The sequence below is a fragment of the Biomphalaria glabrata genome, chromosome 1 (genome assembly GCF_947242115.1).
Source record: "Biomphalaria glabrata chromosome 1, xgBioGlab47.1, whole genome shotgun sequence".
NCBI classification, from domain to species: Eukaryota; Metazoa; Mollusca; class Gastropoda; family Planorbidae; genus Biomphalaria; species Biomphalaria glabrata.
The window spans coordinates 68,358,090-68,382,965 of record NC_074711.1 but is presented as its reverse complement, the minus strand read 5'-3'; the positions used below and the strand labels follow the sequence as shown (position 1 = coordinate 68,382,965).

Genomic DNA, 24,876 nt, shown 5'->3' with positions numbered 1-24,876 from the left:
TTTTGAGAGTGTGTAATTCGCTTTTTTTTTATATTGAAGAGGGGTTTATCGTAAATTTTGGAGACGGGTTTAAAATCAAAATCTTCCTTAGATGTGCTCTTGGAATTGGGGGATTGTCGTTTGTATTTTTTTTTTATAGAAGAGGGGGATTTAAGTGCAAAACCCTTTGTATGGGGTTTTACACTCAAAACCCCTTGGTAGTGGGTTTCAAACTCAAAACCCCCTGGTAGGGTTTTTAAATTCAAAGCACCCTTGGTATGGGGTTTCAAACTCTAAACCCCTGGTAGGGGGTTTTAAATTCAAAGCACCCTTGGCTGTGCTAGGGCAAGTAATAATAATAATAATAATTTTATTTATAAAGCGCTGTTAACAAACAAAATGTAGGCTCAAGGCGCTGTAACAACATTACAAACATAAACACAATTGCTAAAATAACAGTTAATCTAAAAAAGTTTTAAACAAGTAGGTCTTAATGTTCTTCTTAAAAGTGGTATAGCATGTTGTCTGTCTGAGATCAATGGGGAGTGAGTTCCAAACCTTTGGTCCGTGAACTGAAAAAGCACGCAGACCGTAGCTTTTGAGGGAGAAACGTGGCACTACTAAAAGCGTTGAGTCCATTGAGCGCAGGGTCCTCTGGGGGACATATGGAGTAATCAGTTCGCTAAGGTACAAGGGCATCTCATTGTTATATATACACTGATGACAAAGTGTGGCGACCTTGTAATCGATTCTCGCTTTCACGGGAAGCCAATGGAGCGTGCGCAAGAGCGTAGTAGCAGAATCTTGTCTAGTTTTTTTAAGGACTATTCGAGCGGCGTTGTTCTGTATACGTTGCAGCTTGGCTATTTTGTCATCAGGTATACCTGCTAGCACGGCGTTGCAGTAGTCATGGTAGTCAAGTGATGGTTTAGTATTAAAATTTCACCTAAAATAAACAAAATTAAAGCAAAAGATAAGTCATTAAACTCAGACATCCCTCCCCCTGCGGGGGGGATTTCATTTCGGGGAGGGGGGGTTAAACCCCAAATCCCCCCCCCCCTGGCTACGCCCATGATGCCTAGTCTTTACTATGGCTCAAGGTTTATTCATGAAAGTCTAGCACTACCTAATCAACTAGCTTTGTTGGAAGACCCATTTTGTTTCCTTTTGTTAAATACGTCGAGATATTGCTTTCTGTCTGGGGCATCAAATGGCAAGCGAAACGTGGAGAAGAAGGGATTTTGTTTTTACAACTCAAAGATGTACTTTATAAAATGTCGTTAGTCATCATCCGTCGCCACATTCAGCAGCATCAACTTAGAACGAAGAAAATGTACAATCTTCTTCCCAATCGCTAAGAAGTGGTCAAAGTAGTTAGATGACTTTAGAAGAAGTGGTAAACGAATAAATTAATTTGATGGAAGAGGTCATGGACACGGTAACAGGTTAAAGTGATTTAGACGAAAGACAACATATCAACTTGGAAAGATCCAGGCATATGTCCATCTTTAGTTAGCTATAAGGAACGTGTTTACTTGCTAAGAAGGGGACAGTTTCGTGAACAAAGAATCGGAGACATGAGAGTGCTAAGAAGCGGCATTTCTCTATGGGAAGTTACGAAATGGTAAATGTTAAGATTGTCCTTGGCTGTTTTTTTTTTTTTTTTTTTGGAACCATAAAAATGTAGTATTTTTTAAAGATCGTATTTCAATATCTTGAAAACAGATATAAAATTTTGACAGCTACAGTTATTTTCGATACTCACTGGGAATCCAGAATCAATATCTATTCGTTTCCAAACAGCAGTAGTGTACTATGAACGTTATTGAAAATGAGCTATATGAATTTCAGCTATTTGTTGACATACATATAGTTACAGGAAAAGTATTTATCGAAGCAGGACGTTTTGGCGCTTTAACTCTACCTGCGTCAATGCGAGATGTGTCACCCAAATCACCCCTACCCAATTTCTCAAAATATATCTATTCACGTTAGAGTTTGTACTGACCACATTCCGTGTCTTGATCTTTACTATGTGTGCAGTTATTGTCGTCATTCAGCATAATAGAGCTTTAGATGTTAACATGGTTTTTGTTATATTAAAGTGTGACACTTAGCTAGTTCGTATATTACACTAATGTCAAATAAAAAAAAATCTTTTGGAAAGAAATCCAAAATGTCATCCAGTGCGATTAGCAGAACTCACATATAGCATGTCATTACCATTCAGGAATCTGACTTATTATAGGCCTATATTCATGAAATAGGCAAAACCTTTATAATTAAAAAAAAAACAACAATTCGCTGAACGGTGTTAGAATTCATACTATACATACAATATTATGATAGAGTGAAATAAACATTGTTATAAAAGCTACGTGATTATTAAATTATCGTCAAATGATATCTCGCGCCAAAACGTCCCGTCGCCAAAACGGCTCGCGCCAAAACGTCCCGTCGCCAAAACGGAGGGGCCAAAACGGCGGCGCCAAAACGTCACGTACCGAGTATTTTTAAATTGCGTTTTTAACTGCACTAGAATGTAGATATGACGTCATCCTAAAAGTAAACTTCCTACTCTCATGACCTGTTGTCCATCTATAGGGCAGATGGCAGATGTTGTATAGTCCCCGTTTCTGTGGCCCACGGTTAACGAGTGCCATGTGGCCAGCATAATTAATTTTCATTAGGGACCACCAAATTCACCTCGCGTAGGGCTTACAAGTACCCAAAGCCGGCTCCGTTGAGGGGAAAGTCCTGATTCGAAGACGCATTTGTAAACAATAAATATGTAGAGGTCAAACATTTCTAATATGAAAAACAATCCTGCCAGATGATTCGATAAGCTACAACATGTTATGAGGGGGGGCGGTGGCCAAGCGTGTGGCTTCCAAGGCTGGGGGTCCTGGGCTCGAATCTCGGTGAAGACTGGGATCTTGAATTTCAGGATTTTTTCTGGCCACCGGACACCATGCTCGTAAACAAAGACCCCAACTCCTAACATCATCTGCACCGTAGATCGCAATGTCTGAAAGGGAAAACTTACTTTACTTACATGTTATAAAATATTAAAAAAAAAATCATAAATCTTTTTATTTTCTTCATTGCTTCCAAATTAATTCTAAAATTTTGAGTCGTATTAACGGGCGTCATGAAGGCGGCGATGGCCCTCATAAACCCTTAATCTTTCGTTGGTTACATAAATAGATGTCCTTTTCAAGTCCTACTGACCAATGGGTATCGGGAAGAAACCATACAAGTGTCGTCTGATACTGTTGCTAATAATATATTAAATAATGAGGAAAAAAATGAACCAGACTGCCTTCGTTATTCCACGGCAAGAACTGAATCGATTGACAGACTTGGATTTCGCTGACGACGTTGCTCTTCTCTGGTCTACAAGTAAAGGGTCTCGTGGGTAAAACAAAAATTATGCGAGTGTGACATAAGTCAACGGTGATGCCGTCTTACTTAATCAGTCAGAACACGAACAGCTGGATAAGTTCACAGGGCAAAGGATGTAGTTATGATCTAGCATGCCGAATAGGGAGGCGGGGGCCATTTGGACAAGCCAAGCTTTACTAAAAAGAAAATCCACCTATTTGACACAATCATCATCGCAAAGGCGAAGTATTCATACAAGACATGGATATTAGCTGAAAAAATAGAGATGAGGCTAAGTGTGGCTCTGCAGAAGTAGCTAAGATGGATTTGTAGGAGTCACAGAGATCGGGTCACAAACAAAGAAATCCTATGATGAACGGGCACTTAGTGAGGATGTTACCGAGCGTCTCATTAGGTTTGCGGAACCTGTTTTCCGATAGAATGAATGGTAAAGAGGATAACCTAGAGGCAGAATTGAGGAGAACACTAACAGGGACGGCCTCATTTAACATGTATGGAGGACCTCTGGGCAGTGGACCCCAGCTGGGAAGAGGCTGTGGACATGCTGTAAAACGATTTTTATGGACACAGCTTACCGTTTAGTGCAACGAAAGGCTCAGGGAGGGTCTAAGTGTAATAAAATAATTTTACCGGTCTCACCAGCCACATGAGGAGGCATAAAACCCCAGTGCAAAGCCGTCAGCCCCCTGGATGGAAGAACTATATATATATATATACTGGTTAACGAGGGTGTCATCTGACCAGTACAACGACCAACCGCCTTTACTTTCGACAACTAAAGTCAGGTAGCCATTAAAGTTGTCCTTAAAATCCCATTATTCAAAAGTCCAGTGTTCTCCGAAATTCGAACTTGGGATCTCTCGGTTTGGAAACCAAGCGCTTTACCACTCACCCACAAGGCAATCGTTTTATTTCATCAAATGATCTAGTAAAATGTAATAGCCGCCCAAAGTATTTTCAGTCCAATCATTTACGTTATCTATAGGTCGACCTTAGATACAGCACAATCAAATAAGCACATGACTTTCAATATAATAAAATTTGATATAAAGAAGGTTTTTCTTTTTGGGGGGTGGGGGATTATTATAAAGTTATTCACTTGTATTGTACAATGTAGAATGCTACGGATACTTATGAACTGATCAGAATTGGATTAAACTTGATTATTGATATTTTTGTCTTATGTCTAATCTCCAGCACGATGTTGGCTCTGACCTATATAATGATCACGTTCGTGTTTTCAACCCGAGTGGCTAGTTTCCCGTCCAATGAGGAAGAAGATCTCAGTCTCGAGACCCAAGCAGACGACACAGTGTGGCGCTCCAAGAGAATCAATCAAGTAGCCTGCCATTGTTGTTCGAACTCGTTCAATAGCAACTGTTGTTACAAGTGCATGAAAAGGTCAATCTTTAATTTCTATCTATTTATATATAGATGTTTCCCAAATCTCATGATACCATGTAGAGGTGTTTCACTAAATCTCGAAAATCTTTATAGAGATGTTTCCAAAATTTCTTCTCTGTAGGTAGAATTTTTTGATGTAATTGCCGTAATACCCAGAAAGACAAAGATAAAGGCACATTCCTCGTTCTATATGCTAGGACAAATTTGTACAAATGCTCCTTTTTCCCTAGTGCTATTAGAGCATGGAATGGGTTGCCTGAGCTAGCCAGGAAAACCAGTGACTTTAGAATTTAGGTCATTGGTTAACATGCATGACTAAATGCATGACGCGTAGTACCCATGGTAAGGAGGTGGGTGAGATTCACAGCGACTAAATTTGAGAACTACCACAAGTAGCGTTGAGTGTTCAAGAGATAGCTTTGCCTAATATCTGATTTAACTAACTTTTTCTTTTTGGTTTAATTAAATTGAACACATGGAAATGCCAATACTGATTATCATGCAACGATAGATTTATAAAAAAAATTCATGTGAATTCTCGAACGTTCATCACATTCCTTGAAGACATCTATCCAACTTGTGAATTTAAAAGCCGCTGTAGAACAAATGTTTCAAACTTTTCCTTAGGACATGTAACTCTTGTTTCAGAAAATCTTGCAGACATGATCGCAATGTGACACTTTTATTTGAAATAATTATTCGATTTGTACAGCAACAATGTCCTTAAAATAAAATCGATGGTCTTAAACTATATGTAGACAGAAATATCATTGTGTTAAGCAGCACGCTTTGGTCGGCTTTTTTTTTTTGGGTACATGCTTTCTTTTGTAATGTCGGCCTATGAAGGAAGAGAAATTTAAAAAAAAATTAAGAAAAAGGCGTATCTAATTAGAAGAACCGCCAAATCACTTCCATATCTCTCAATACTGCAAAGTTCAACTCACGTTTTCTATATAAAACACATTTAATTAATTACCCCTAATTGATGAACTGGTTATTTTAATTTTTTTATTTAGTGATTCTTGTATTGTCATCGACTTGGAATAATTGCGTAAAATTTCAACTTGATCCGAGAATGAGAAGCGGGAGAAATGACGTGTGCAAAATGTGTACCAGACGTGGAGTGAGTTAATATAAGCTTAGTAAACACACTGATAACCAATACGCATGATCACCATATTTTGTTTTATTGCTTGAAAGTGTTTTATGTTCAATTCCTTCATCTAATATTCCACGGAGCAATGGGAGACATCAATTCGATGTAATGGAGTTTTTAAAAATATTCTTACCACGTGGTCAAGAACCTTTGCTCAATGAAAATTTAAAAACTCTATTAATTAAGATGTTTCTTGTAAATAATAGGCTGACTGTCCTAAAGTAATGAATATTAAAAGGTCCTAATCAATGTCTCTACAGGTCAGGGAGAGCGGTCGGTGTGGGGTGTGCAGGGTTGAGTCTAAGGATTTATATAATCCTGTAAAGAAATGTTTAAAATGAGGTTTCAAAGAAGTTCAATAAGTTATGCCCACAACTAGAGTAGGATGACGTAACTCTTGAAGGTCTTGTTCTTCAATGTAGGTTCTTCAAACAGATCAGGCTTTCGATCGTGATCTAAGGAATTGAAAGTTTAGTTGGGAGTTTTAGACAATGACATCTGTGCTAATGAAAAGTAATACAGAAAAGTTTTCCTTGTCTTTTTTTTTTAAATCTTCATTTGTTATAGTTCTATATAAACCCTTTTCTTCCGCCCCCCCCCCAGATTTGAACAGAATATTGAGTGTGACAATAACAACTACACCTAAAGAGTTGCTCTGTTACAGCAGAGGGCTTAGAAACATCCAGTCAGGAGCTCGTGAACATCATTATTTGAAAAGTGAACTTAGTGATGTGTGCTGGTCTTTAGTTTTGGTGTGTGTGTGCTGGTGCTCATGTGTTTGTGTGTGTGTGTGTGCTGGTCTTTAGTTTTGGTGTGTGTGTGTGTGTGTGTGTGCGTGCTCATGTGTTTGTGTGTGTGTTGTGGGCTACGAATACTTTTAGTTTCTTCAAATGCTCTCAGAATAAAAGGTCATCTCCGCCGATTCTAATATGACTAAAAAATGACTTTACTCAAAGAAAAGGAATTCAAACCCTGGTCTTTCAGTTTAGCAAAGGCTCAACGTCTTTTTTCCCTGCCATATCTATTGATATCCTGTCACATTAACGACTTGTTTGCCTGGCTTCACGTGCACGACTTTCTAACTTTATTTGTTAGCCGCGCCAAACAATTAATGAAGTTAGCATTAGGGCCCATGCAGGGATAAAATATATTTGACGAATAGATTGTTTGCAGGCGTGAAATGCGTTATCTAGGAAAATACATTTTATTGAAAGATTATATAGGTCATGGTATGTGTTCACTAAGCGACACACTTGCCACAATGATGCAGATATAAATATAGAATCTATATTGAACAATGTGTATTAAATTAAAAGTTCCATTTTAAAGTCTGAAATGCCCTGTAGGACGGACATAGCTGAAACTCTGTTTGGTATTCTGCTTTTGTTTTTTGTTTATTTTTTAAATGGTGCTCAGTGGCTCTTGATATGTTTAATATGGTTATGGTACAATACAATTAAGCAAACTTTTTTTTTTTACTCTCTGGCCACTGAGGTGAACAAAATAAAAAATAAATTGACAACTATGAACACCCTTCCTTTTGAAAAAAAAAATTCTGTTGAAATATCTGTCGAGAGCCTTGGCTATTCCTCAGTTCTGGTGGTCTTGATTGGAGTCCTTTTGACTTGTAAATAAATAGTTAAAAGTTTCTAAAAGTAGGTATTTCATCCTCCTTGACGTCCTTGTATTTAAATGTCGCTTCTCTGTTTTGATCGTTTTATGATTTGTGTGATGGCTGTTTTCCTACGACATTTTCTTTCTGACATTCTTCGAAGTAAACTTTCTCTCCGACATTGGAATCTTTTGGAGTGGATTTGACCTGATTCTCAGCTCTAGTTGTATTTCTCATCGGACGATCGACGATTGTCTGCGCATATCGATGTTTGGATATGTTGGCCTTCAATTTTCATTAACAGCTAAATAAAGTGGTATTCCATGCAGTACTATTCTATGTATACATTTTAGGTAGGGAAAGGATTAACAACAGACGCTCTAAAATTTATTTTTAAACTTATTTGGGCTGAAAGCACTCAATAAACCAAATTAGCACTCATAAGCATGTGTCTAATACAGTAGAACTCGTTTAAACTGGTTTTCACATGGAAAGTGGTATACATATGAGAGAGACTCGTTTACGGATGTAGCCTACTTTCCATTCTGTTTATAAGACGTCCCGGTTAATCACATTTGTAGGTACAGTATCTTTAGAATTAAGCGGCTGCACTGTTAAAGACAAAAAATTGTTGTTTAATATTATGATATAAATAATGAGCGAGTGGCTTTGAGAATGTCAAATTTGAATATAAGTTATGATTGAAGTTTCTTTTCCTTGGTTCATTTTTGTTTCTAAAATCATATTACTTTTTTTTCTTAATTTATCAATCTTTCATGCAATTAGTTAATAATTGCTTTTCACTAATTAAATTAAAACCTAATAAAACAAGCAAAACAAATTAAATACGGATGAATATCGCCTCGAACATGCCAGCAACCCAATGACAAGAAAAAAAAAGATTTATAAAAAAAAAAGACAATACCAGCACATTTGTCAGAAATATGGTATTAAAAAAAAAAGGTATTCCTCAACCCACTAAGAACAGAAAACTAGATCTAATATGAAAACAAGTTCAAATGTTCTTTTATTTGTAAACCAATCTCCGTTTCTCTTGCAGTATGGGCAAACGTTCAGTGTCAGTAGCAGACGACCAACAGCCTGTGGTCAGCCAGGAGGTGTCGAAAGAAGTGTTAGACCTGGACTTCAATGACCAGGAAGTCCGAGAAGATGTTGACTATTGCCTTTGCTGTGTCTTAGAGAAGGAGGTCGACAGTTCCGTCTCCTCATCGACCTGTTGTAAGCTGTGTGGACACAAAACATTTCGCATTTTTCAAAATCGAATACACTTGTAAAGTATTTTATAATTTTAAATTGCGTGAAAAAAATAATAAGTTTAGGGTAAATAAAGTAAAAACTATAAAAAAAAAAGAATTTCTCGTGACTTGAATAGGTCAAATTACTAAATAAAACAAATATATAAAAACATTAAGGATTAGTTTCTTTATAAAACTGTTTTAGAGTTAATAACTTAAAAAGTGTCACTGTTTTGTCTCGCCAAGCCATCAAGGAATCTATGACATCAAAATTTAAACTCTAAATTAAAGATATTAAACCACTGATAACATGTTTGACTATTTTTGAATTTAATGTTTACTATGTTGGATGTTATAGAACATTGTATATGTAATGTTGTTCAAACATAAATTCTCTCGCTTCAACTTCTGCATGGACTGGAACTTTGTGACACTCACATTTCCTCAGGCTATATTTTGGGACCTGCTGAAGTATGAAGCCAATGGCTCTTTGCAATAATCTTTTCAAAGTCTCTTTACACTTTTTTTTAGATTGAGATAAATATGAGATAAATAACTCTACAGTTCAAATAGCACAAAAAAAATATTCTAATAACAAATATTTTCAACCGGCCTGCAAACCCTACGAAAAATGCTAGAGAGAATTTCCATTCTGCTTTCATTGTATAAAAATTGTTCAAACAACAAGATCAGCTTGACCTTCTTCATCATAGTCAAACTGTGGGCGAATATGAAGGGCTCGTCAGTTTCTTGGTCAAACTATGGACAAACATGAAGGGCTCGTCAGTTTCTTGGTCAAACTATGGACAAACATGAAGGGCTCTTCAATTTCTTGGTCAAACTATGGACAAACATGAAGGGCTCGTCAGTTTCTTGGTCAAACTATGGACAAACATGAAGGGCTCTTCAATTTCTTGGTCAAACTATGGACAAACATGAAGGACTCGTCAGTTTCTTGGTCAAAATGTAGACATAATTGAAATGTTCCCCAATTTCTTGGTCAAAATAAAATATGTTCTTAAAACTGATGATTAGAAAAAATATAGACGCTGATGAGTGAGGTTAAATGAGAACTACAAAACTTTAACTCTCTAAGCTCAAGCTCAAGCTATGCTACGCACTCCGCTGGTTAATCATCTTCTCTTTTTGAAGTAACGTTCATATTTTATCAGATTTATAAGATTAGGAAAATAAATCTTTTCAATGCATAGATATTTTCAGGAACACTTTTGACTCGTTTAAAAATTATTAATGGAAACAGAAGGCAGGCTACATATGTATAAAACTGTTACAGATTTTCTAAAGCGAAGGGAGATCAGTAGGAAATAATTCTCTAGACATTACTACATTGTTCTTATCTCTCTTATAGGGAATGAAGTACTTTAATATCAAATTAGAAGTTAGTGTCTAGTATGTAACTGCTACTGTATGAAAGTTAGAAGTATTTATATGATTATATTTAAAGCAAAAATTAGTATTATAATAATAGTAGTAATTAAAGTAATAAAAATAATTCTAATTGATTTATGGAACTGTACAAGACTTAACGTTGACAGGGTCCACTCATCCTCTAACGCTCCATTTGTATTTGGAAACAAGTTTATCCAGTGCCAGAAAGGCGAACATCAGTTGCCAAGGTTGCTGCGACAGACATGTCCCCACCAATATCACTACCTGCATGCTCTAAGGAAAGACCTGAGGCTAAATCAAAGTTCTGAACACCAGAGAGCTCTGTTCATTTCGGTATTGCAGGCCAATTTTGTTAGCAAGTTATGTGACTAGTGTTGAAAGATGTTTGATACAACAGACACTGGCATTGGAACTGATGGTGATAATAAAACCTAACCAACCAAATATTTAGGAAGGAGGCCTGAATCCATGGAACGTCATACAAGCAAACTTACAATTGATTTGGCCATGATATTTAAACTTAATTTTGTAAGACTGATGGCCCAGAGTACAGCATTAGGTCAGGAGAACTTGGGTTTCTTTAATATATTTGATGGAGCCAAACGTTGGAGATAGTACTTTTGAGTTGTTCTAGCCACTTAAGTCTGGGCAATAGAACATTTACAGGAAAAATACAAGTTGAAAAAAAGATATGGTTCCTTGATCATAAACGGTTCAAATCCTGATGAAGACTGGGGGTTTTATTTCGAGATCTTCAAGGCGCTTGGAGTCCACACAGCTTTAATGTGTATCTGACATTAGTTGGGGAAAAGTAAAGGTGGTTGGTCGTTGTGCTGGCTACATAACACCCTTCCTAACCGTAGGCCATAGAAACAGATGACCTTTACATTATCTGTCCTATAGATCGCAAGGTATGAAAGAGGAACTTATATATAGCCAGTACTAGTAGAATAGTTTAACTAAACTTAAAAAAAAAAACAGCCTGCTGATTTGTCATTTAATGAATTAGTTGGGGTCATTTTCTCATAAATCTAACAATCATAAAATGACCCACGCCAGAAATAGCCATTAGTCTGTCGCTCCTCGTGCCCGTCCAGTAAAACACTTTATGACCAGCCTGTTATCAATTGGCCAGCAAAGTCAAGGTGGCGCTTAAGTATTTCCACCACACGAAGTCTTTTGGTTCTATTGTCGTTAAATCTTTCTCTCGCTTTTTGTTTTCAATGTGACTAGTGTTGAAAGATGTTTGATACCACATACACTGGCATTTGACTGATCGCGATAATAAAACCTAAACGGTGACCAGCAGATACCATTCTTCGTACGTCACAAACAACGATTGATCGGTAGAAGTCCTGTGATGTGTAGAAAGTAGTGTCCAGATTTAGTTTTTCAAACTCCAGTCTCCAGATTCATTTATTTTCTTGTTTAGTAGTGTCCAGACTTGCATTAGAACACATGCTGAACATAGAGGTACAACATGTAAAACATAAGTGTAAACAAACAGGTAGAACATAATGTAGAGCATACATGTTACACATACAGATAAACATGCAGGGAAAAATGTAAAACATACAGGTACAACATACATCAATAACAAAAGGCAAAATATATAGGTATTAACATTCAGGTATAACATAAAAGTATAACTAATATAATATACAGATAAAATATACTAACATAACCTACAAGTAAGAAAAATGCAGGCATAACATACTGGCTTAAAATAGAGAATATACCTACTGGTACAAAAATACAGATTTAACATACTGGCCTAACATAAAGGTATAACATACTGGTATAAAATACAAATAAAACATACATTGTATAGACTACAGTTAGATATACAGGTATACCATACGGGTATAACATAAAAGTATAAAATACTGGTATTACATACTGATATAGCATACAGATCAAACATAGACCTGATGGTAAGATATTCAAATAAATCATTAAATGAAAAGACAATAGGTAAACTAGTTCAGTCCAACATGCAGATAAAAGGTCTACTAATACAACATACGTAGAACACATACACACACAAAACATTCTAGTGTAATCATGGTGTAATAATCAAATAAAATGTGCACATAAAACATAACAGCAAAACAAAAACCTGAACTACAAATATAGAAAACAAATAAACACAGTACATTAGAGTATGGAAACAATTAAATCTTATATAGGCCTGTACACACATTATTTCGTTGGATTACAGGAAGAGAAATTTGAATCCGTTGCTGAACGTTGAAATCTATGAATTATTTTTGTTACTATCAATCGATAACATGGTAAGAGAAGTTAGGTTAATCAAATTAAACCTGGTGTAAGCTGAGATGTGTATTTGTAACTGATGGATCAGGTAAGACTATTTACAAAGAGAGTTGTCAGATTAAATAATAAGGGAATGAGAGAAAGAAAAGAGAACGAGCTTGTAAGTGTCATAGAGAGAAAAATGTAAGAGAAACGACAAAACAAATGTGAGAAGAAATGATGAAAGAAAAATGGAAACATTGAAAAGAAAGAAGAGTGAACGTTGGAAAGGTCAGAAAAAGGTGATAGTGAAGTAGAGTGAGTTAATACAATAAGAAAATTGAGACAAGACAGTTTATTTTTCAAAGAAAAATTAGTGAAGTGGAGTTATTTGATACAATAAGAGAATTGAGAAATTGAGACAAGACAGGTTTTTTTTCAAAGAGAAGATAGTGAAAGTAAGTGTGGCAAGACAGGAAGAGGAAGATAGTGAAAGTAAGTGTGGCAAGACAGTAAGAGGAAGATAGTGAAAGCAAGTGTGACAAGACAGTAAGAGGAAGATAGTGAAAGCAAGTGTGGCAAGACAGTAAGAGGAAGATAGTGAAAGCAAGTGTGGCAAGACAGTAAGAGGAAGATAGTGAAAGTAAGTGTGACAAGACAGTAAGAGGAAGATAGTGAAAGTAAGTGTGGCAAGACAGTAAGAGGAAGATAGTGAAAGTAAGTGTGACAAGACAGTAAGAGGAAGATAGTGAAAGTAAGTGTGGCAAGACAGTAAGAGGAAGATAGTGAAAGTAAGTGTGGCAAGACAGTAAGAGGAAGATAGTGAAAGTAAGTGTGACAAGACAGTAAGAGGAAGATAGTGAAAGTAAGTGTGGCAAGACAGTAAGAGGAAGATAGTGAAAGTAAGTGTGGCAAGACAGTAAGAGGAAGATAGTGAAAGCAAGTGTGGCAAGACAGTAAGAGGAAGATAGTGAAAGCAAGTGTGACAAGACAGTAAGAGGAAGAAAGTGAAAGTAAGTGTGGCAAGACAGTAAGAGGAAGATAGTGAAAGCAAGTGTGGCAAGACAGTAAGAGGAAGATAGTGAAAGCAAGTGTGACAAGACAGTAAGAGGAAGATAGTGAAAGCAAGTGTGGCAAGACAGGAAGAGGAAGATAGTGAAAGTAAGTGTGGCAAGACAGTAAGAGGAAGATAGTTTTTTTTAAAAAAGGTGAGAACGGTGAGACAATGCAGCAAGAGAAGAAAGTCAGGGGCAAATCACTCATGATAGAGAGAATCCAATGTGTAGAAGATACAACAAGAGCTAATCAAGAGATTGAGAGATACATTTATACAAAGGGATAGAGAGAACGTAATGAATAGAAAGCAAAAGAATAAGTGACTAGAAAAGGAAGAAAATATAGTGATAGAGAAAAAGTGAAAGAGAAAAGAATGTGACACCAAGAGAAGGGTGTAAGAGAAAGAATAAAGGGATTAAAGAGGGAAAGAAAGCAAATACAAGAGATAACAGAGAGGAAGAAAAAAGAGCAAGAAAAGAAAGAGTGAGAAACAAAATGTAGGAAGAGGTAAAAGTGTGACAAATACATTGTTACAGCTGAAAAGAGTGAGAGTTATGGTTTGATTACATTCTGTTTAAACTGAAAAGAGTGAGAGTTATGGTTTGATTTCATTCGGTTTAAACTGAAAAGAGTGAGAGTTATGGTTTGATTACATTCGGTTTAAACTGAAAAGAGTGAGAGTTATGGTTTGATTTCATTCGGATTAAACTGAAAAGAGTGAGAGTTATGGTTTGATTACATTCGGTTTAAACTAAAAATATTGAGTGTTATGGTTAGATTATATTAAGTTTTGGACCCTCATGCCAGTACAGAGTACAGACCCAGCTTACACAACTATACACTGTTGACATCTCGTCAATTTTTATTTGCCCACGCTTTTTAACACATTATTTGGCCATACTTTGACTAAGCCTCTTTATCTACAAACATAATATACTCAAGATAGAGCAGGGCTCAAGTTCAGAGAGCAGATGTTGATGGATCTGAATGTTAGCAGTACAGGACGTCATATGGAGACCTTGTTGAACAATGTCATGCAGCGTGTATGTTGTTGATTGATTGGATCGACAAGGTATACAGTATACTGAAGTCTTAAAGTGAGCCGCACAAAATACCTAGACCAAGATAAAAAAACATCTTGTTTGATAAGTATGTCTCCGGAAGTCTTGCTCTATTTAAAGTTACGAATAGTTTTATTTTTCGTGTAATAGGCGAGAGAGAGAAGACAAACAGACAGAAAAACAGAGAGAGAGAGAGTCAGAGAGAGAGAGAGAGACAGAGAGAGACAGATAGAGACAGAGAGGAACAGAGTGACAGAGAGACAGAGAGAGAGAGACAGATAGAGACAGAGAGGGACAGAGAGTGACAGAGAGACAGACAGACAGAGAGAGAGAGACAGAGAGACTATTACTGATGAATTCCATCAAAAATCGAGATCTTGCAAAAAGAAGAGATGTTACGAAGTCAGCCATATTATGTACGCTTTCCCAGGAAGTCAAACATTAAAATAATTGCGATTTTTAGATAATTAGAGATTTGAATATAGAAATAAAGTTGTACTTAGATTCTTATGAACATCGCAAATTTTGTTTTGGCTGAAGAGCAATATCGATATAGATTTAGATAACATTAAATAGTAGTTTGTCTCGTTGGCTAATCTACTAGTTCATATTGATCAATGGAGTCCATTTACTCATTCAAAGCTGTACACTTCACCATAGGAACTATTTCTCACCCACTGACGAACACGAGCGTGTAATTAGACCAAATTTTAAACCATTACAAATATATTGTATAAGTGCTTCAGTTTTTGTTTTTTTTCAAAATAGTTATATATATATATATTAGAGCTGTTAAATATTTAAATACAATTTAAAAGATAAAGTGCAAAATAAATAATTGGACAATAAAAATTTAGTACATAATACATTGGAGCCATACATTCTATTTGAGCAAAAAAAAATATATACTATGTGCAATCAAGGCCGGATTGAAGCAAGTGGAGGCCCCGGGGAAGGATTTTTGTGGAAGCCTCTAACTTTTTTCAAAGCTTGAATAAAAATCCACTTATGAATACTAATACTTCTATCTAAAAGCATGACATATTTTAGAAAAATTAAATAGAGTGCTTGTACATTTAATCCCCCTTCACAAATACTTTATATACATATACTTATGAAGTTTCGTGACTTCTCCATCACAAATAGAAACTATCTGAGATAAACTTTGTCACATGTAAATGATAAGTAAGTCTGGTGATAATCCATAGTTTCGTTTTCTATAGTTATAATGTTTTGTTTGGTGTATTGCACACATTGTAAGACGAATGTCATTATGGATAATAAAGATTATATTTATTATTATTTTAATTTTTTTAAAAACTTTTTTTTAAGATTGTGGAGGGTGAGACACTAGGTTGATGCACTGCCTGAAATCTAGTGATGCATTAATATATACGAGCTAAAAGAGGGCACTTCTGAACTAAGAGTGTTGCCAACCATAAGATTTATCCAAAGTATTTTCGGTAAAAAAAAATGTATGAAAAAAAAAAAAAAAAACAACGTCAACATTTCTGATCAGTCGAAATTCGGATTTTCAAAACTCTCGAGGAGGCCCCTGTCTTGTGAATAGCCGAGGGCAGTAAATCTGACTCCGTTTACTACTAAGAGAAAGCATCACGTCCGTATGTTAAATATATTAATACCTATGCATTTACACTACCGAATGTGTCCAGTAAGATTTGTTACTATGCAGACCTGCTACTGAAAGGTTGTGAATATACCTAGTGCTCACATCTACCAACACACTAACACGTACCAACATACACTAACATATACACCTATGAGTCTCATAAATTCATTTAGTAAAGATTGATTTTAGCAGCTTTAAATTAAAAACAAAATGAAATAGAAAGCAGTCCTGGTAATAAATCAACCATAAAAGTTCCTGGTTATAAATCAACCATAAAAGCTAAGTCTTTCTATTATACAGGAACGAGTGTTGAATGGCTTGTGGAGCAGGTTGCTGTAACTGGCGGAAAGAAAAGTTGTGAGTCAACACTTAAAGAAGCTTACAAAGCACATTTCGTAAAGATATTGACTGTAATCCCACGTCGTAGTTGCCTCATAGTATAGTAACTTCACAATATAGTAATTTCACAGTTTTGTAACTTTTGTAATTTTGTAGTAGCCTCAAAGTTTAGTAACTTCAAAGTATAGTAGCTTTAAAGTATAAATAGTAACTTCACCGTATAGTAACTTCAAAGTAAAGTAACCTTACATTATAAAAATGTCAAAATATAGTAATTTCACAGTTTTATAGCTTTACAATTTCATAGCTCTACAGTAAAACTTTACAGTATAGTAACGTCATAGTAGATAAACTTCATTGCAGAGAAACTTCACAGTATAGTAAGTTCCCAGTAGATTAACTTCACGGTATATTAACTTCTATTTAGAATAACTTCTCTAGACAGTAACGTAACAATACGATAACGCCCTAGTATAGTAATGTCACTGTAGACAGGACCGGATTTAGTCTTGCTAAGGCCCTAAACTATCTGAGACATGGAGCCCCTAGTAATCAACAGAAGGAAATTTTTCCCTTGCTCTTTCTTTAAGATAATTGAAAATTTCCCTGGAATTTTTTTGGGGGGCCCTAGGCTGTTGCTTATGTTACCTGTTCTATAGGTAAATTTAGGACTAATCGTAGAGCAACTTCACAGCATAATAACTTCACAGTAGAGCACCCTAAAGCTGATAAAAACACAACACAATAACAGCGCAATGATATAACAGTACAAGTAAAGATTAAAGGGTGTAAAGATGATTAACACGCGGATATGCTCAGGACGAAGTTATCTTCTCTTTTTAGGGAAAGTCTGCAATTTATAAGATAAGATACGAATTATAATCATGTTGTTGTTGATGTTGTGTGTATGAACAATCAACTTAAACAATAATAAAAATAACAATAATTTAATTTATAGAGCGCTGTTAACAAACAAAATGTGTCTCAGGTCGCTGTGATAGCATTACAACATAAACACGAGAGCTAAAATGACAAACTAATCTTAGTTTTGAACAGATAGATCTTAATGTTCTTCTTGAATGTAGTGTAGCATGTCTGACTGAGATCAATGGGGGAGTGAGTTTCAAACCTTTGGTCCGTGCACTAAAAAAGCTCGCAGACTGTAGCTTTTGAGGGAGAAATATGGCACCGCCAGAAGCGTTGAGTCCATTGAGAGCAGGAGCCTCTTTGGGACATATGTAGTGATCAGTTTGCTAAGGTACAAGGGCATTTCTTTATAGATACACTGATGACAAAGTGTGGCCACCTTGTAGTCGATTCTCACTTTCACAGGAAGTCAAGGAGCGTTCCCAGGAGAACATTAGCTGAATCTTGTCTTGTTTTTCTTAGGACTGTTCGTGCGGCGTTGTTCTGAATTCGAAGCAGCTTGGCGATCTTGTCATCGGGTATACCCGCTATCACGGCGTTATAGTAGTCAAGGCGGGAGAGTATGAATGCCACAGCTAGCTTTTTACAAAGCTTATAACAACTCACTCTCTCTGTCTGGTAAAAAGTTTGTACATGTTATTTCTTCAACACCCAACTTCGAATCAAGCTGAAATTCTGCACGATTATTTCTTTTACCTGAAAACAGAAGGATCAATTTAAACAAAACAACAACAATTAGTTAATTAACTATTAGTAATTAATTATTTTGTTTGATATATCTAACAAGGAAAAGAGATTGTACTTGACTGAAGTGGTGGTATAAGCTGAATTAGTTCCCTTTATAAGTCGTCGACTGAGGCTTAGTGAACACAAATATGAAAAAGAAACAATAGATAACTATACAAGCTCCTAGCTAGCCGTGTGGTTGCTGTGTTGGCTTGGGTAACCTGAGAAGGCTTTATCTCACGAGTTTGAATTCAGGTCGTTCCCATTTAAAAAAAAAATACATTTAAAAAGCGATAACCCAGTTCTTACTCCCAAAACCCAGCGTATTAAAAAGCATGAAATTGCGCTAAATAAAATCAATTGGTAAACATATTTCTAATCGCACAGGTTTTTTAAATTATTAGTCTAAATATGTAACAAATCTAATTACATGACTGAGCCAAACTAATTGATACACTTAATATAAGCTTTTTTTTTTCAAGTAGTTTGTTGACTTGTCGAATATGGTCTGCTCTGGGCGGCCGCTCTGGCCTAATTTCTACTCAAGACATTAACTTTAAAACGTGAAGAAAAATTAACATTTGCTGCTGCAACCCTCCATAAATAAAAACTGTTGTTTCGTTGGGCTAGCCTGGCTGGAAGTTTGTTTCTTTAGCCAAGAAATAATGATTGGAAATAAAGTTCATTTCTGTTGATTGTTTGTAAAGCTTATTTCACAAGGCCGGGCTCAACGCTATAGACCAGCGAAACTACTCCCACTAAAAAATACAGCAAAAAGAATACAAATCAATTAATTGGATCATTTAGGTCAATAAAAAACGCCTTTTTATATGATTTTTTTTTAAATTATAGAAATATCACGATGGTGAAATTATGGATTTTTTAAAATCTACCTACTTGAATGATTCTAATCAACTAGGCCTATTTTCTTTAGATTAACTAGAAGTGTTTCCAAAGAGAACTAACAAACCACTGCACCAGCTGTTCACCTAGCCAGTGGGTGAGCCAAGTCAACCAAAGAAATACAGTGGGGTCCTTCACTTGAAAGTTGTAAGATACATTTGTACGTTTAGGTTGGTCTTTTGTTTGGCTTAAAGAAACTTGTACTAGAAAACTACTTGTTTAAATTATCTGAAGATTTCTCGGTCATCATGAATTGTAAGTTGGACATTTTTTGTTTTGTTCAATTAGTTATAGTCTAGTTTTCTTGTTTTTAAAGTATTCATTATTTTTTTTATTAATGTGTTTTAATGTTAATAGTTTAATTTTAAAGAAAAACAACTTATCAAAACGTTTTAGGATAAAAAAATGTCTACTTTATTATAAGAAAAGGAAATAAATCTGGTAATAGGAATTGTCTTGTGTCTAACGACCATTAGTGCGCCTACATGAATTTCAGGTGTTCATTTAAAAAAAAAAGTAATGCCAATAAATGTATAAAGACTGGATGTTACATTACAGACGAAAGTGTACAATGAAAATGAATGATCTCTTGAAGGTGTAACTAATATCCTAGATCTACCCCCCCCCCAATACGTTTATCAAGCAGATATCAATGTTATTGTACTGAGAAAACTTTATATCTGGAACTTAATCATCAACATCATTCCTTTGAGTTCCCCATGGAACATAGGGCCTCAGCAAAATATGTCACTCTCCACTGTTTTTTTTTATGGCTTCCCTGCTCTTTCCGGTCCTCTCGGCTTCCTCTAGTATACTGCGTCGCCATGTTCTTTTTGGTCTTCCTCTACGTCTTGTTCCCTGGGGTTTCACTCTAAGGCCTGCCTAGCTCTGTTATTGGTACCTTTTCTAAAAGTGTGACTAATCCATCTCCACTTCCTCTCTAAGATCTGCACCTCTATATTTGTCTGCCCACTTATCTCCCAGTTTGGTGTTTTCTACTTTGTCGTACCAGTGTATTTTTAGTATAATTCTCAGGCATTTGTTGATGAAAGTCTGTTTGTTCTCCATGTTTCAGAACCATACAGTAGGACAGCCTTGACATTAGAGTTAAAGATTCTAATTTTAGTCTTGTTTGAGATGTGAGGGGATTTCCAGGTTGGTTTTAGATGTGTAAATGTCTGACGCGCTAGATTTATACGACGTTTAATGTCTTCATCTGTTCCACCTGATACACTGACTACACTCCCAAGGTATATAAAACTATCTACTTGGTCTATGGTCTGAGAATCCAGTTCTATGTCTCTAATTTGTTTATTGTTTACTTTAAGTACTTTTTTATGGTTTATTTTGAGGCCTACTCTTTTTCCTACTAATTTAAAGCTGTAACATTTTCTTGCATATCCTGTAGTCTGTAGTAGTCTGTGTGATAATAAGGCTATGTCATCAGCAAATTCCAGATCTTCTAGCTTTTGTGTGAAAGTCCATTGGATTCCTTTCTCTGAATTAGATCAGGCTTCTTTTGTGACCCTATCCAATACTAGAAAGAACAGGAGTGGTGAAAGAAGACATCCCTGTTTGACTCCTGTTGTGGCTGGAAATTCGTCTGACAGCTTGCCACAGTGGGCTACTTGGCAGGTGAAACCATCAAGGTTTATAATTATTGTTATTATTTTATTTGGGATACCGTAATGTCTCATTACTCTCTAGATAGATTCTCTGTCGATACTATCAAAAGCCTTTTCAAAGTCGACAAATGTTGCATAAAGAGGAGATTGCCATTCGACACATTGTTCTACAATTATTCTGAGTGTTGCTATTTGGTCAGCACAAGATCTCCCTTTTCTGAATCGGGCCTGTTCTTCTCTTAGGTGTTCGTCGCATGCTCCCTTTATTCTGTTTAGCAAGAGTCTGCTGAAAATCTTGCTTGGTACAGACAACAAAGTGATGTCTCGCCACTTCTCACATTGTGATAGATCGCCACTCTTTGGTAGTTTTATTAGCAAGCCCTTTTTCCACTCACCGGGAGGTGTTTCTGTGAACCAAATTTTGTTGAATAATTTATGCAGTTGGTCAACTATTTCACTTTCTCCTTCTTTTAGGACTTCCGGTGATTGTTGTCAATTCCAGCTGCTTTACCTCTGGAACTAAATAATTATTTATTATTATACATTAAACTTGGCTTCTGAACTGGGAATTTCGGGTTCGAATCCTGTTGAAGACTGGGATTTTAAATTTTGGGATCTTTAGGGCGCCTCTGAGTCCACCCAGCTTTAATGGGTACCTTGAGGAAAAGTAAAGAGGTTGATCGTTGTGCTGGCCACATGACGTCCTAGTTAACCATAGGCCACAGAAACAGATGACCTTTACATCATCTGCCCTATAGACCACAAGGTCTAAAAGGGGAACTTTTTTTTTATTGAAAACAATGCTACACGTTCATGCCATTATTTCTCACCAACTCGTTTCAATGTCTGCAGTATTATTGCCAGTTTTAGCTTTAAGCATAGCTGCCATCACTCTCAGCCAGGACTTACAAGACTGCATGGAAAGTTGTAAAGCCAATTGCCATGCGAGTGTTTTAAGCCGTTGTCTGTTAATTGGCGGAGTGGTGAACAATAACTTGTGCACTGGATCGACAACAGCTTGTGAAAATGACTGCTTTAAAAACAGGTGATAGTTACGTTCCAACTTAGGACTGATAGATTTAAATGTAGTTAATATTTATACATTCGTCACTCTATTCATTTATTTAATACTTTCGAAGCTCAGAGCTTAGCCCTTTTGAAATGTGTATAACTCTTATTAAATCCATTGAATATAAGCTATGACTTTATTGATTCAGCGTACACTTTTTATACATCATTGATGCTCAGATTCACCATAATCTATTTAGAAATATTTCGATTCGTAGAACATTAAAATATAGTCTAAATTGTTGCCTACGTACAAATGGCGCCCGGCAGTTAATTGTGCCCCCCGCCACTTTCCAAACAAACAACACAAAGTAATATAAAAAAAAAAGGATGTATTCCATAATAACAATATCAAGACAATAACAATAGAAATAGTGTTACCTATCTCAAAATATATGCAATATACGGCTAGTCTCATGTCACCAGAGAATGCCGACCACGTCCTCCAAAACTGCTCTCTTTATCAAGAGGCCCGTATAAGACACTAGCCCCAAAACACCCCAATAGAAAGAAAACTATATGGAGAGCTCCCTGATTTGGAAACCACTGCGCAGTTCATCTCATGTATTGGTCTAGTCATCTGAACGCTCCAACATAACAATGAGTATGAAGAAGAAGAAAACTAGTCTCTACCTGATTTCACTTCTACGAAATACTATAGTTTCTGGTGTTCAATAAAAGGGCACCCAAACACTTTTGTCCTTTTTAAATTTTTAGACAATTACGTCAACTGCTTGTGTTCTGACGCGCCATCATGCTCAAACGTGTACAAACTTTTACCTAACAGACAGACAGAGTGAGTTAATATAAGCTTAGTAATGACCAATTAGTCAATTAATTATTGGTAATTTTTTTTACGAATAAAGGAAATAACGTCTACATTATTGAGATATATAATTGTAAGTTCTTTCCCTTAGACAAAATTCATATTTTGCTTTATTTTTCTAGTTGAAGAAAAAGAAGAAAGTTTGTTGTAACTAGTCGATGAGAGAGCACTGTATTTACATAGAGCTGTTACATTTTTTTACAAAGCTAATAGCAACTCAATCTCTGTCTGGTAGAGCTCCTAAACACGTTATTTCACCCACACCCATTTTCGGACCAAGTTGAAACTTAACACAATTATTTGTTTAATGTAGCAAAACATGAATCAATCAAAGAATTAACCAATTAGTCAATAAATTATTGGTTATTATTATTTTCTTATATAAATGTAGAGTTTTTCCCCTTAGATGAGCTTGATATTTTCTTTTTGCTTGTTAAAAATGTATGCATGATATTTTTATTACACTGATCCAAACTAATTGATGCTAATTAATTGCCAGTGGAATGCATTTTATTCGTACATATGTACTACAGATATACATTACATCCATAAGGGACATGCAGCTGGGTACTTTGTTTAAACTCCTTTTAAGAAGAGCCAGGGGAAAAGACGCATTGCGTGAATGATGGCTTCTTGTCATACTTTATTTCTTCGATGTTTTCTTATGAGCAGCTAATGAACTGAAATCGGCCACGCATAGATTACTCCTCTGTTTGGTTTCTTTCTAGGTGTCTTTGTGAAACTACTTGCAAGGCCAAGTGCATGGATGAAACATGTCTTCATGATTGTGTGGTGAATGAATGCACTTCACCACTAGCAGATACAACTCAAGCACCTCCTGTGAAAAGCGATACAACAGTACCCCTCAGTGATGACCTCAATCCAGTCAACCAGAATGAAGAGGTGGTCCCATAAGTATCACTTGATATTCACTAAGAGGGACATGTGACACTTTGTTTTGAATAAGAGACTTCCACTGAACATTATTTGGTAGAGTTACATCCCTTCTTATCAGTTAAACTATTGAATGTAAAATTAATTTAGAAAGTGATCCCACTCAAAGTATTAGAATGATATTTTTTATCTGTATAGATCTAGATAAGCACCTGAAGGTCTCCTGAAACTTTTTTGTCATTATAAATCTATTTCTTAATCTATCAATAATATTTTTGTCCCTGTTATTATAAATATATTTCTTAATCTATCATTTGTATTTCTTGTCCTGAGAACATCTCTCCATAGTATTTATTTCAAACTTGCATTTCAAAATTAAACATATAGTTCTATTTCAGTGGAAAACTTCAGCCAAATTAGTAACTGGAGCAATTAGCAACTAGAGTAATATTTTTTTTAGGAAAAGATCAAGTGGGAGAATGTTGTGAAATGTAGAATAACAGACGATGAAATCTTAAAATTTGAAATTAGAAAAACAAAAACGTTTCACAAATAGATCTCTCTCTATATATATATATCTGAATAAATGACACAAACAGTCACTCGTACACTTCTAAATAAAACGAAACAAAAACTTTGTACAAACAATGAACAAAACTTTTTTTTTTTAGTTCAATTGTTTTTTTGTTTTTCTTTTTCATTGAATGTGAAAAATACCAGAATAAATAGTAAAACGGAATCTTTTAATTTTTTTGTGTTTTCTGTTGGCCTTGTGCATTTTGAATGTTGTAACATTAAATTCTTCCAACAACTATTATTTGCAGAAGCGCAAATGTAGGTTGACAAAATAATGTGAACAAAAAAGCGTCTACAAAAAAGCGCCTACAAAAAAGCGCCGACAATTAGCGCGAAATTTCCCAACAAAATACCGCACGACGTAATATAATGTGTATAAAAGTACCGGATTCTAGTAAGTGAAGGTCCTGGGCAGCATTCTTCTTCAATATTAATAGATCTTTAAGGATGTCATATCGGCAGAGAAAGAGAGTACTTTAAAATTGTATCTTTCTCCTTTTTCACCAATGTTAAAAATGCATAACTTGTAAAAAAATATGTTTTTGAAATGTTGTGACCCCGTTCTTAGTTTAGGCATATGATGATGTGTGTGGGTTATAGTATAATCAGAAATCTTGATTATCAGCGGCATCTCTCTTTGATCAAACCAGGGCGTATCTTGACGCAACATTGGCAAACTTAGGTGTGTCAGGATTAGTAAGCTTATTATAATTCTTGCTTAATGTTTGCATATTTATATATATATATATATCCTGCAAAATTATTGA

The 24,876-nt window shown here is 35.7% G+C and overlaps 2 protein-coding genes across 2 annotated transcripts in view; both read left to right on the top strand.

The window, feature by feature from the left end:
• The window catches only part of LOC106062461 (uncharacterized), a 33,887-nt gene extending 24,773 nt beyond the window's left edge, over positions 1 to 9,114 (top strand). The window contains exons 2-3 of the mRNA XM_056010389.1: positions 4,582 to 4,785; positions 8,617 to 9,114. Coding sequence (XP_055866364.1) covers positions 4,582 to 4,785; positions 8,617 to 8,851 — 439 coding nt within the window. The 3' untranslated portion in view covers positions 8,852 to 9,114. The remainder of the gene's footprint in view (positions 1 to 4,581; positions 4,786 to 8,616) is intronic.
• A 10,066-nt stretch (positions 9,115 to 19,180) lies between these two features.
• LOC106050644 (uncharacterized) lies at positions 19,181 to 24,272 on the top strand. The gene is made up of 3 exons (XM_013205672.2): positions 19,181 to 19,375; positions 21,598 to 21,790; positions 23,368 to 24,272. Exons 1-3 carry the CDS (start codon positions 19,369 to 19,371, stop codon positions 23,552 to 23,554), a joined length of 387 nt encoding a protein of 128 aa, XP_013061126.1. The 5' UTR covers positions 19,181 to 19,368; the 3' UTR covers positions 23,555 to 24,272.
• The last annotated feature ends 604 nt before the right edge of the window (positions 24,273 to 24,876 follow it).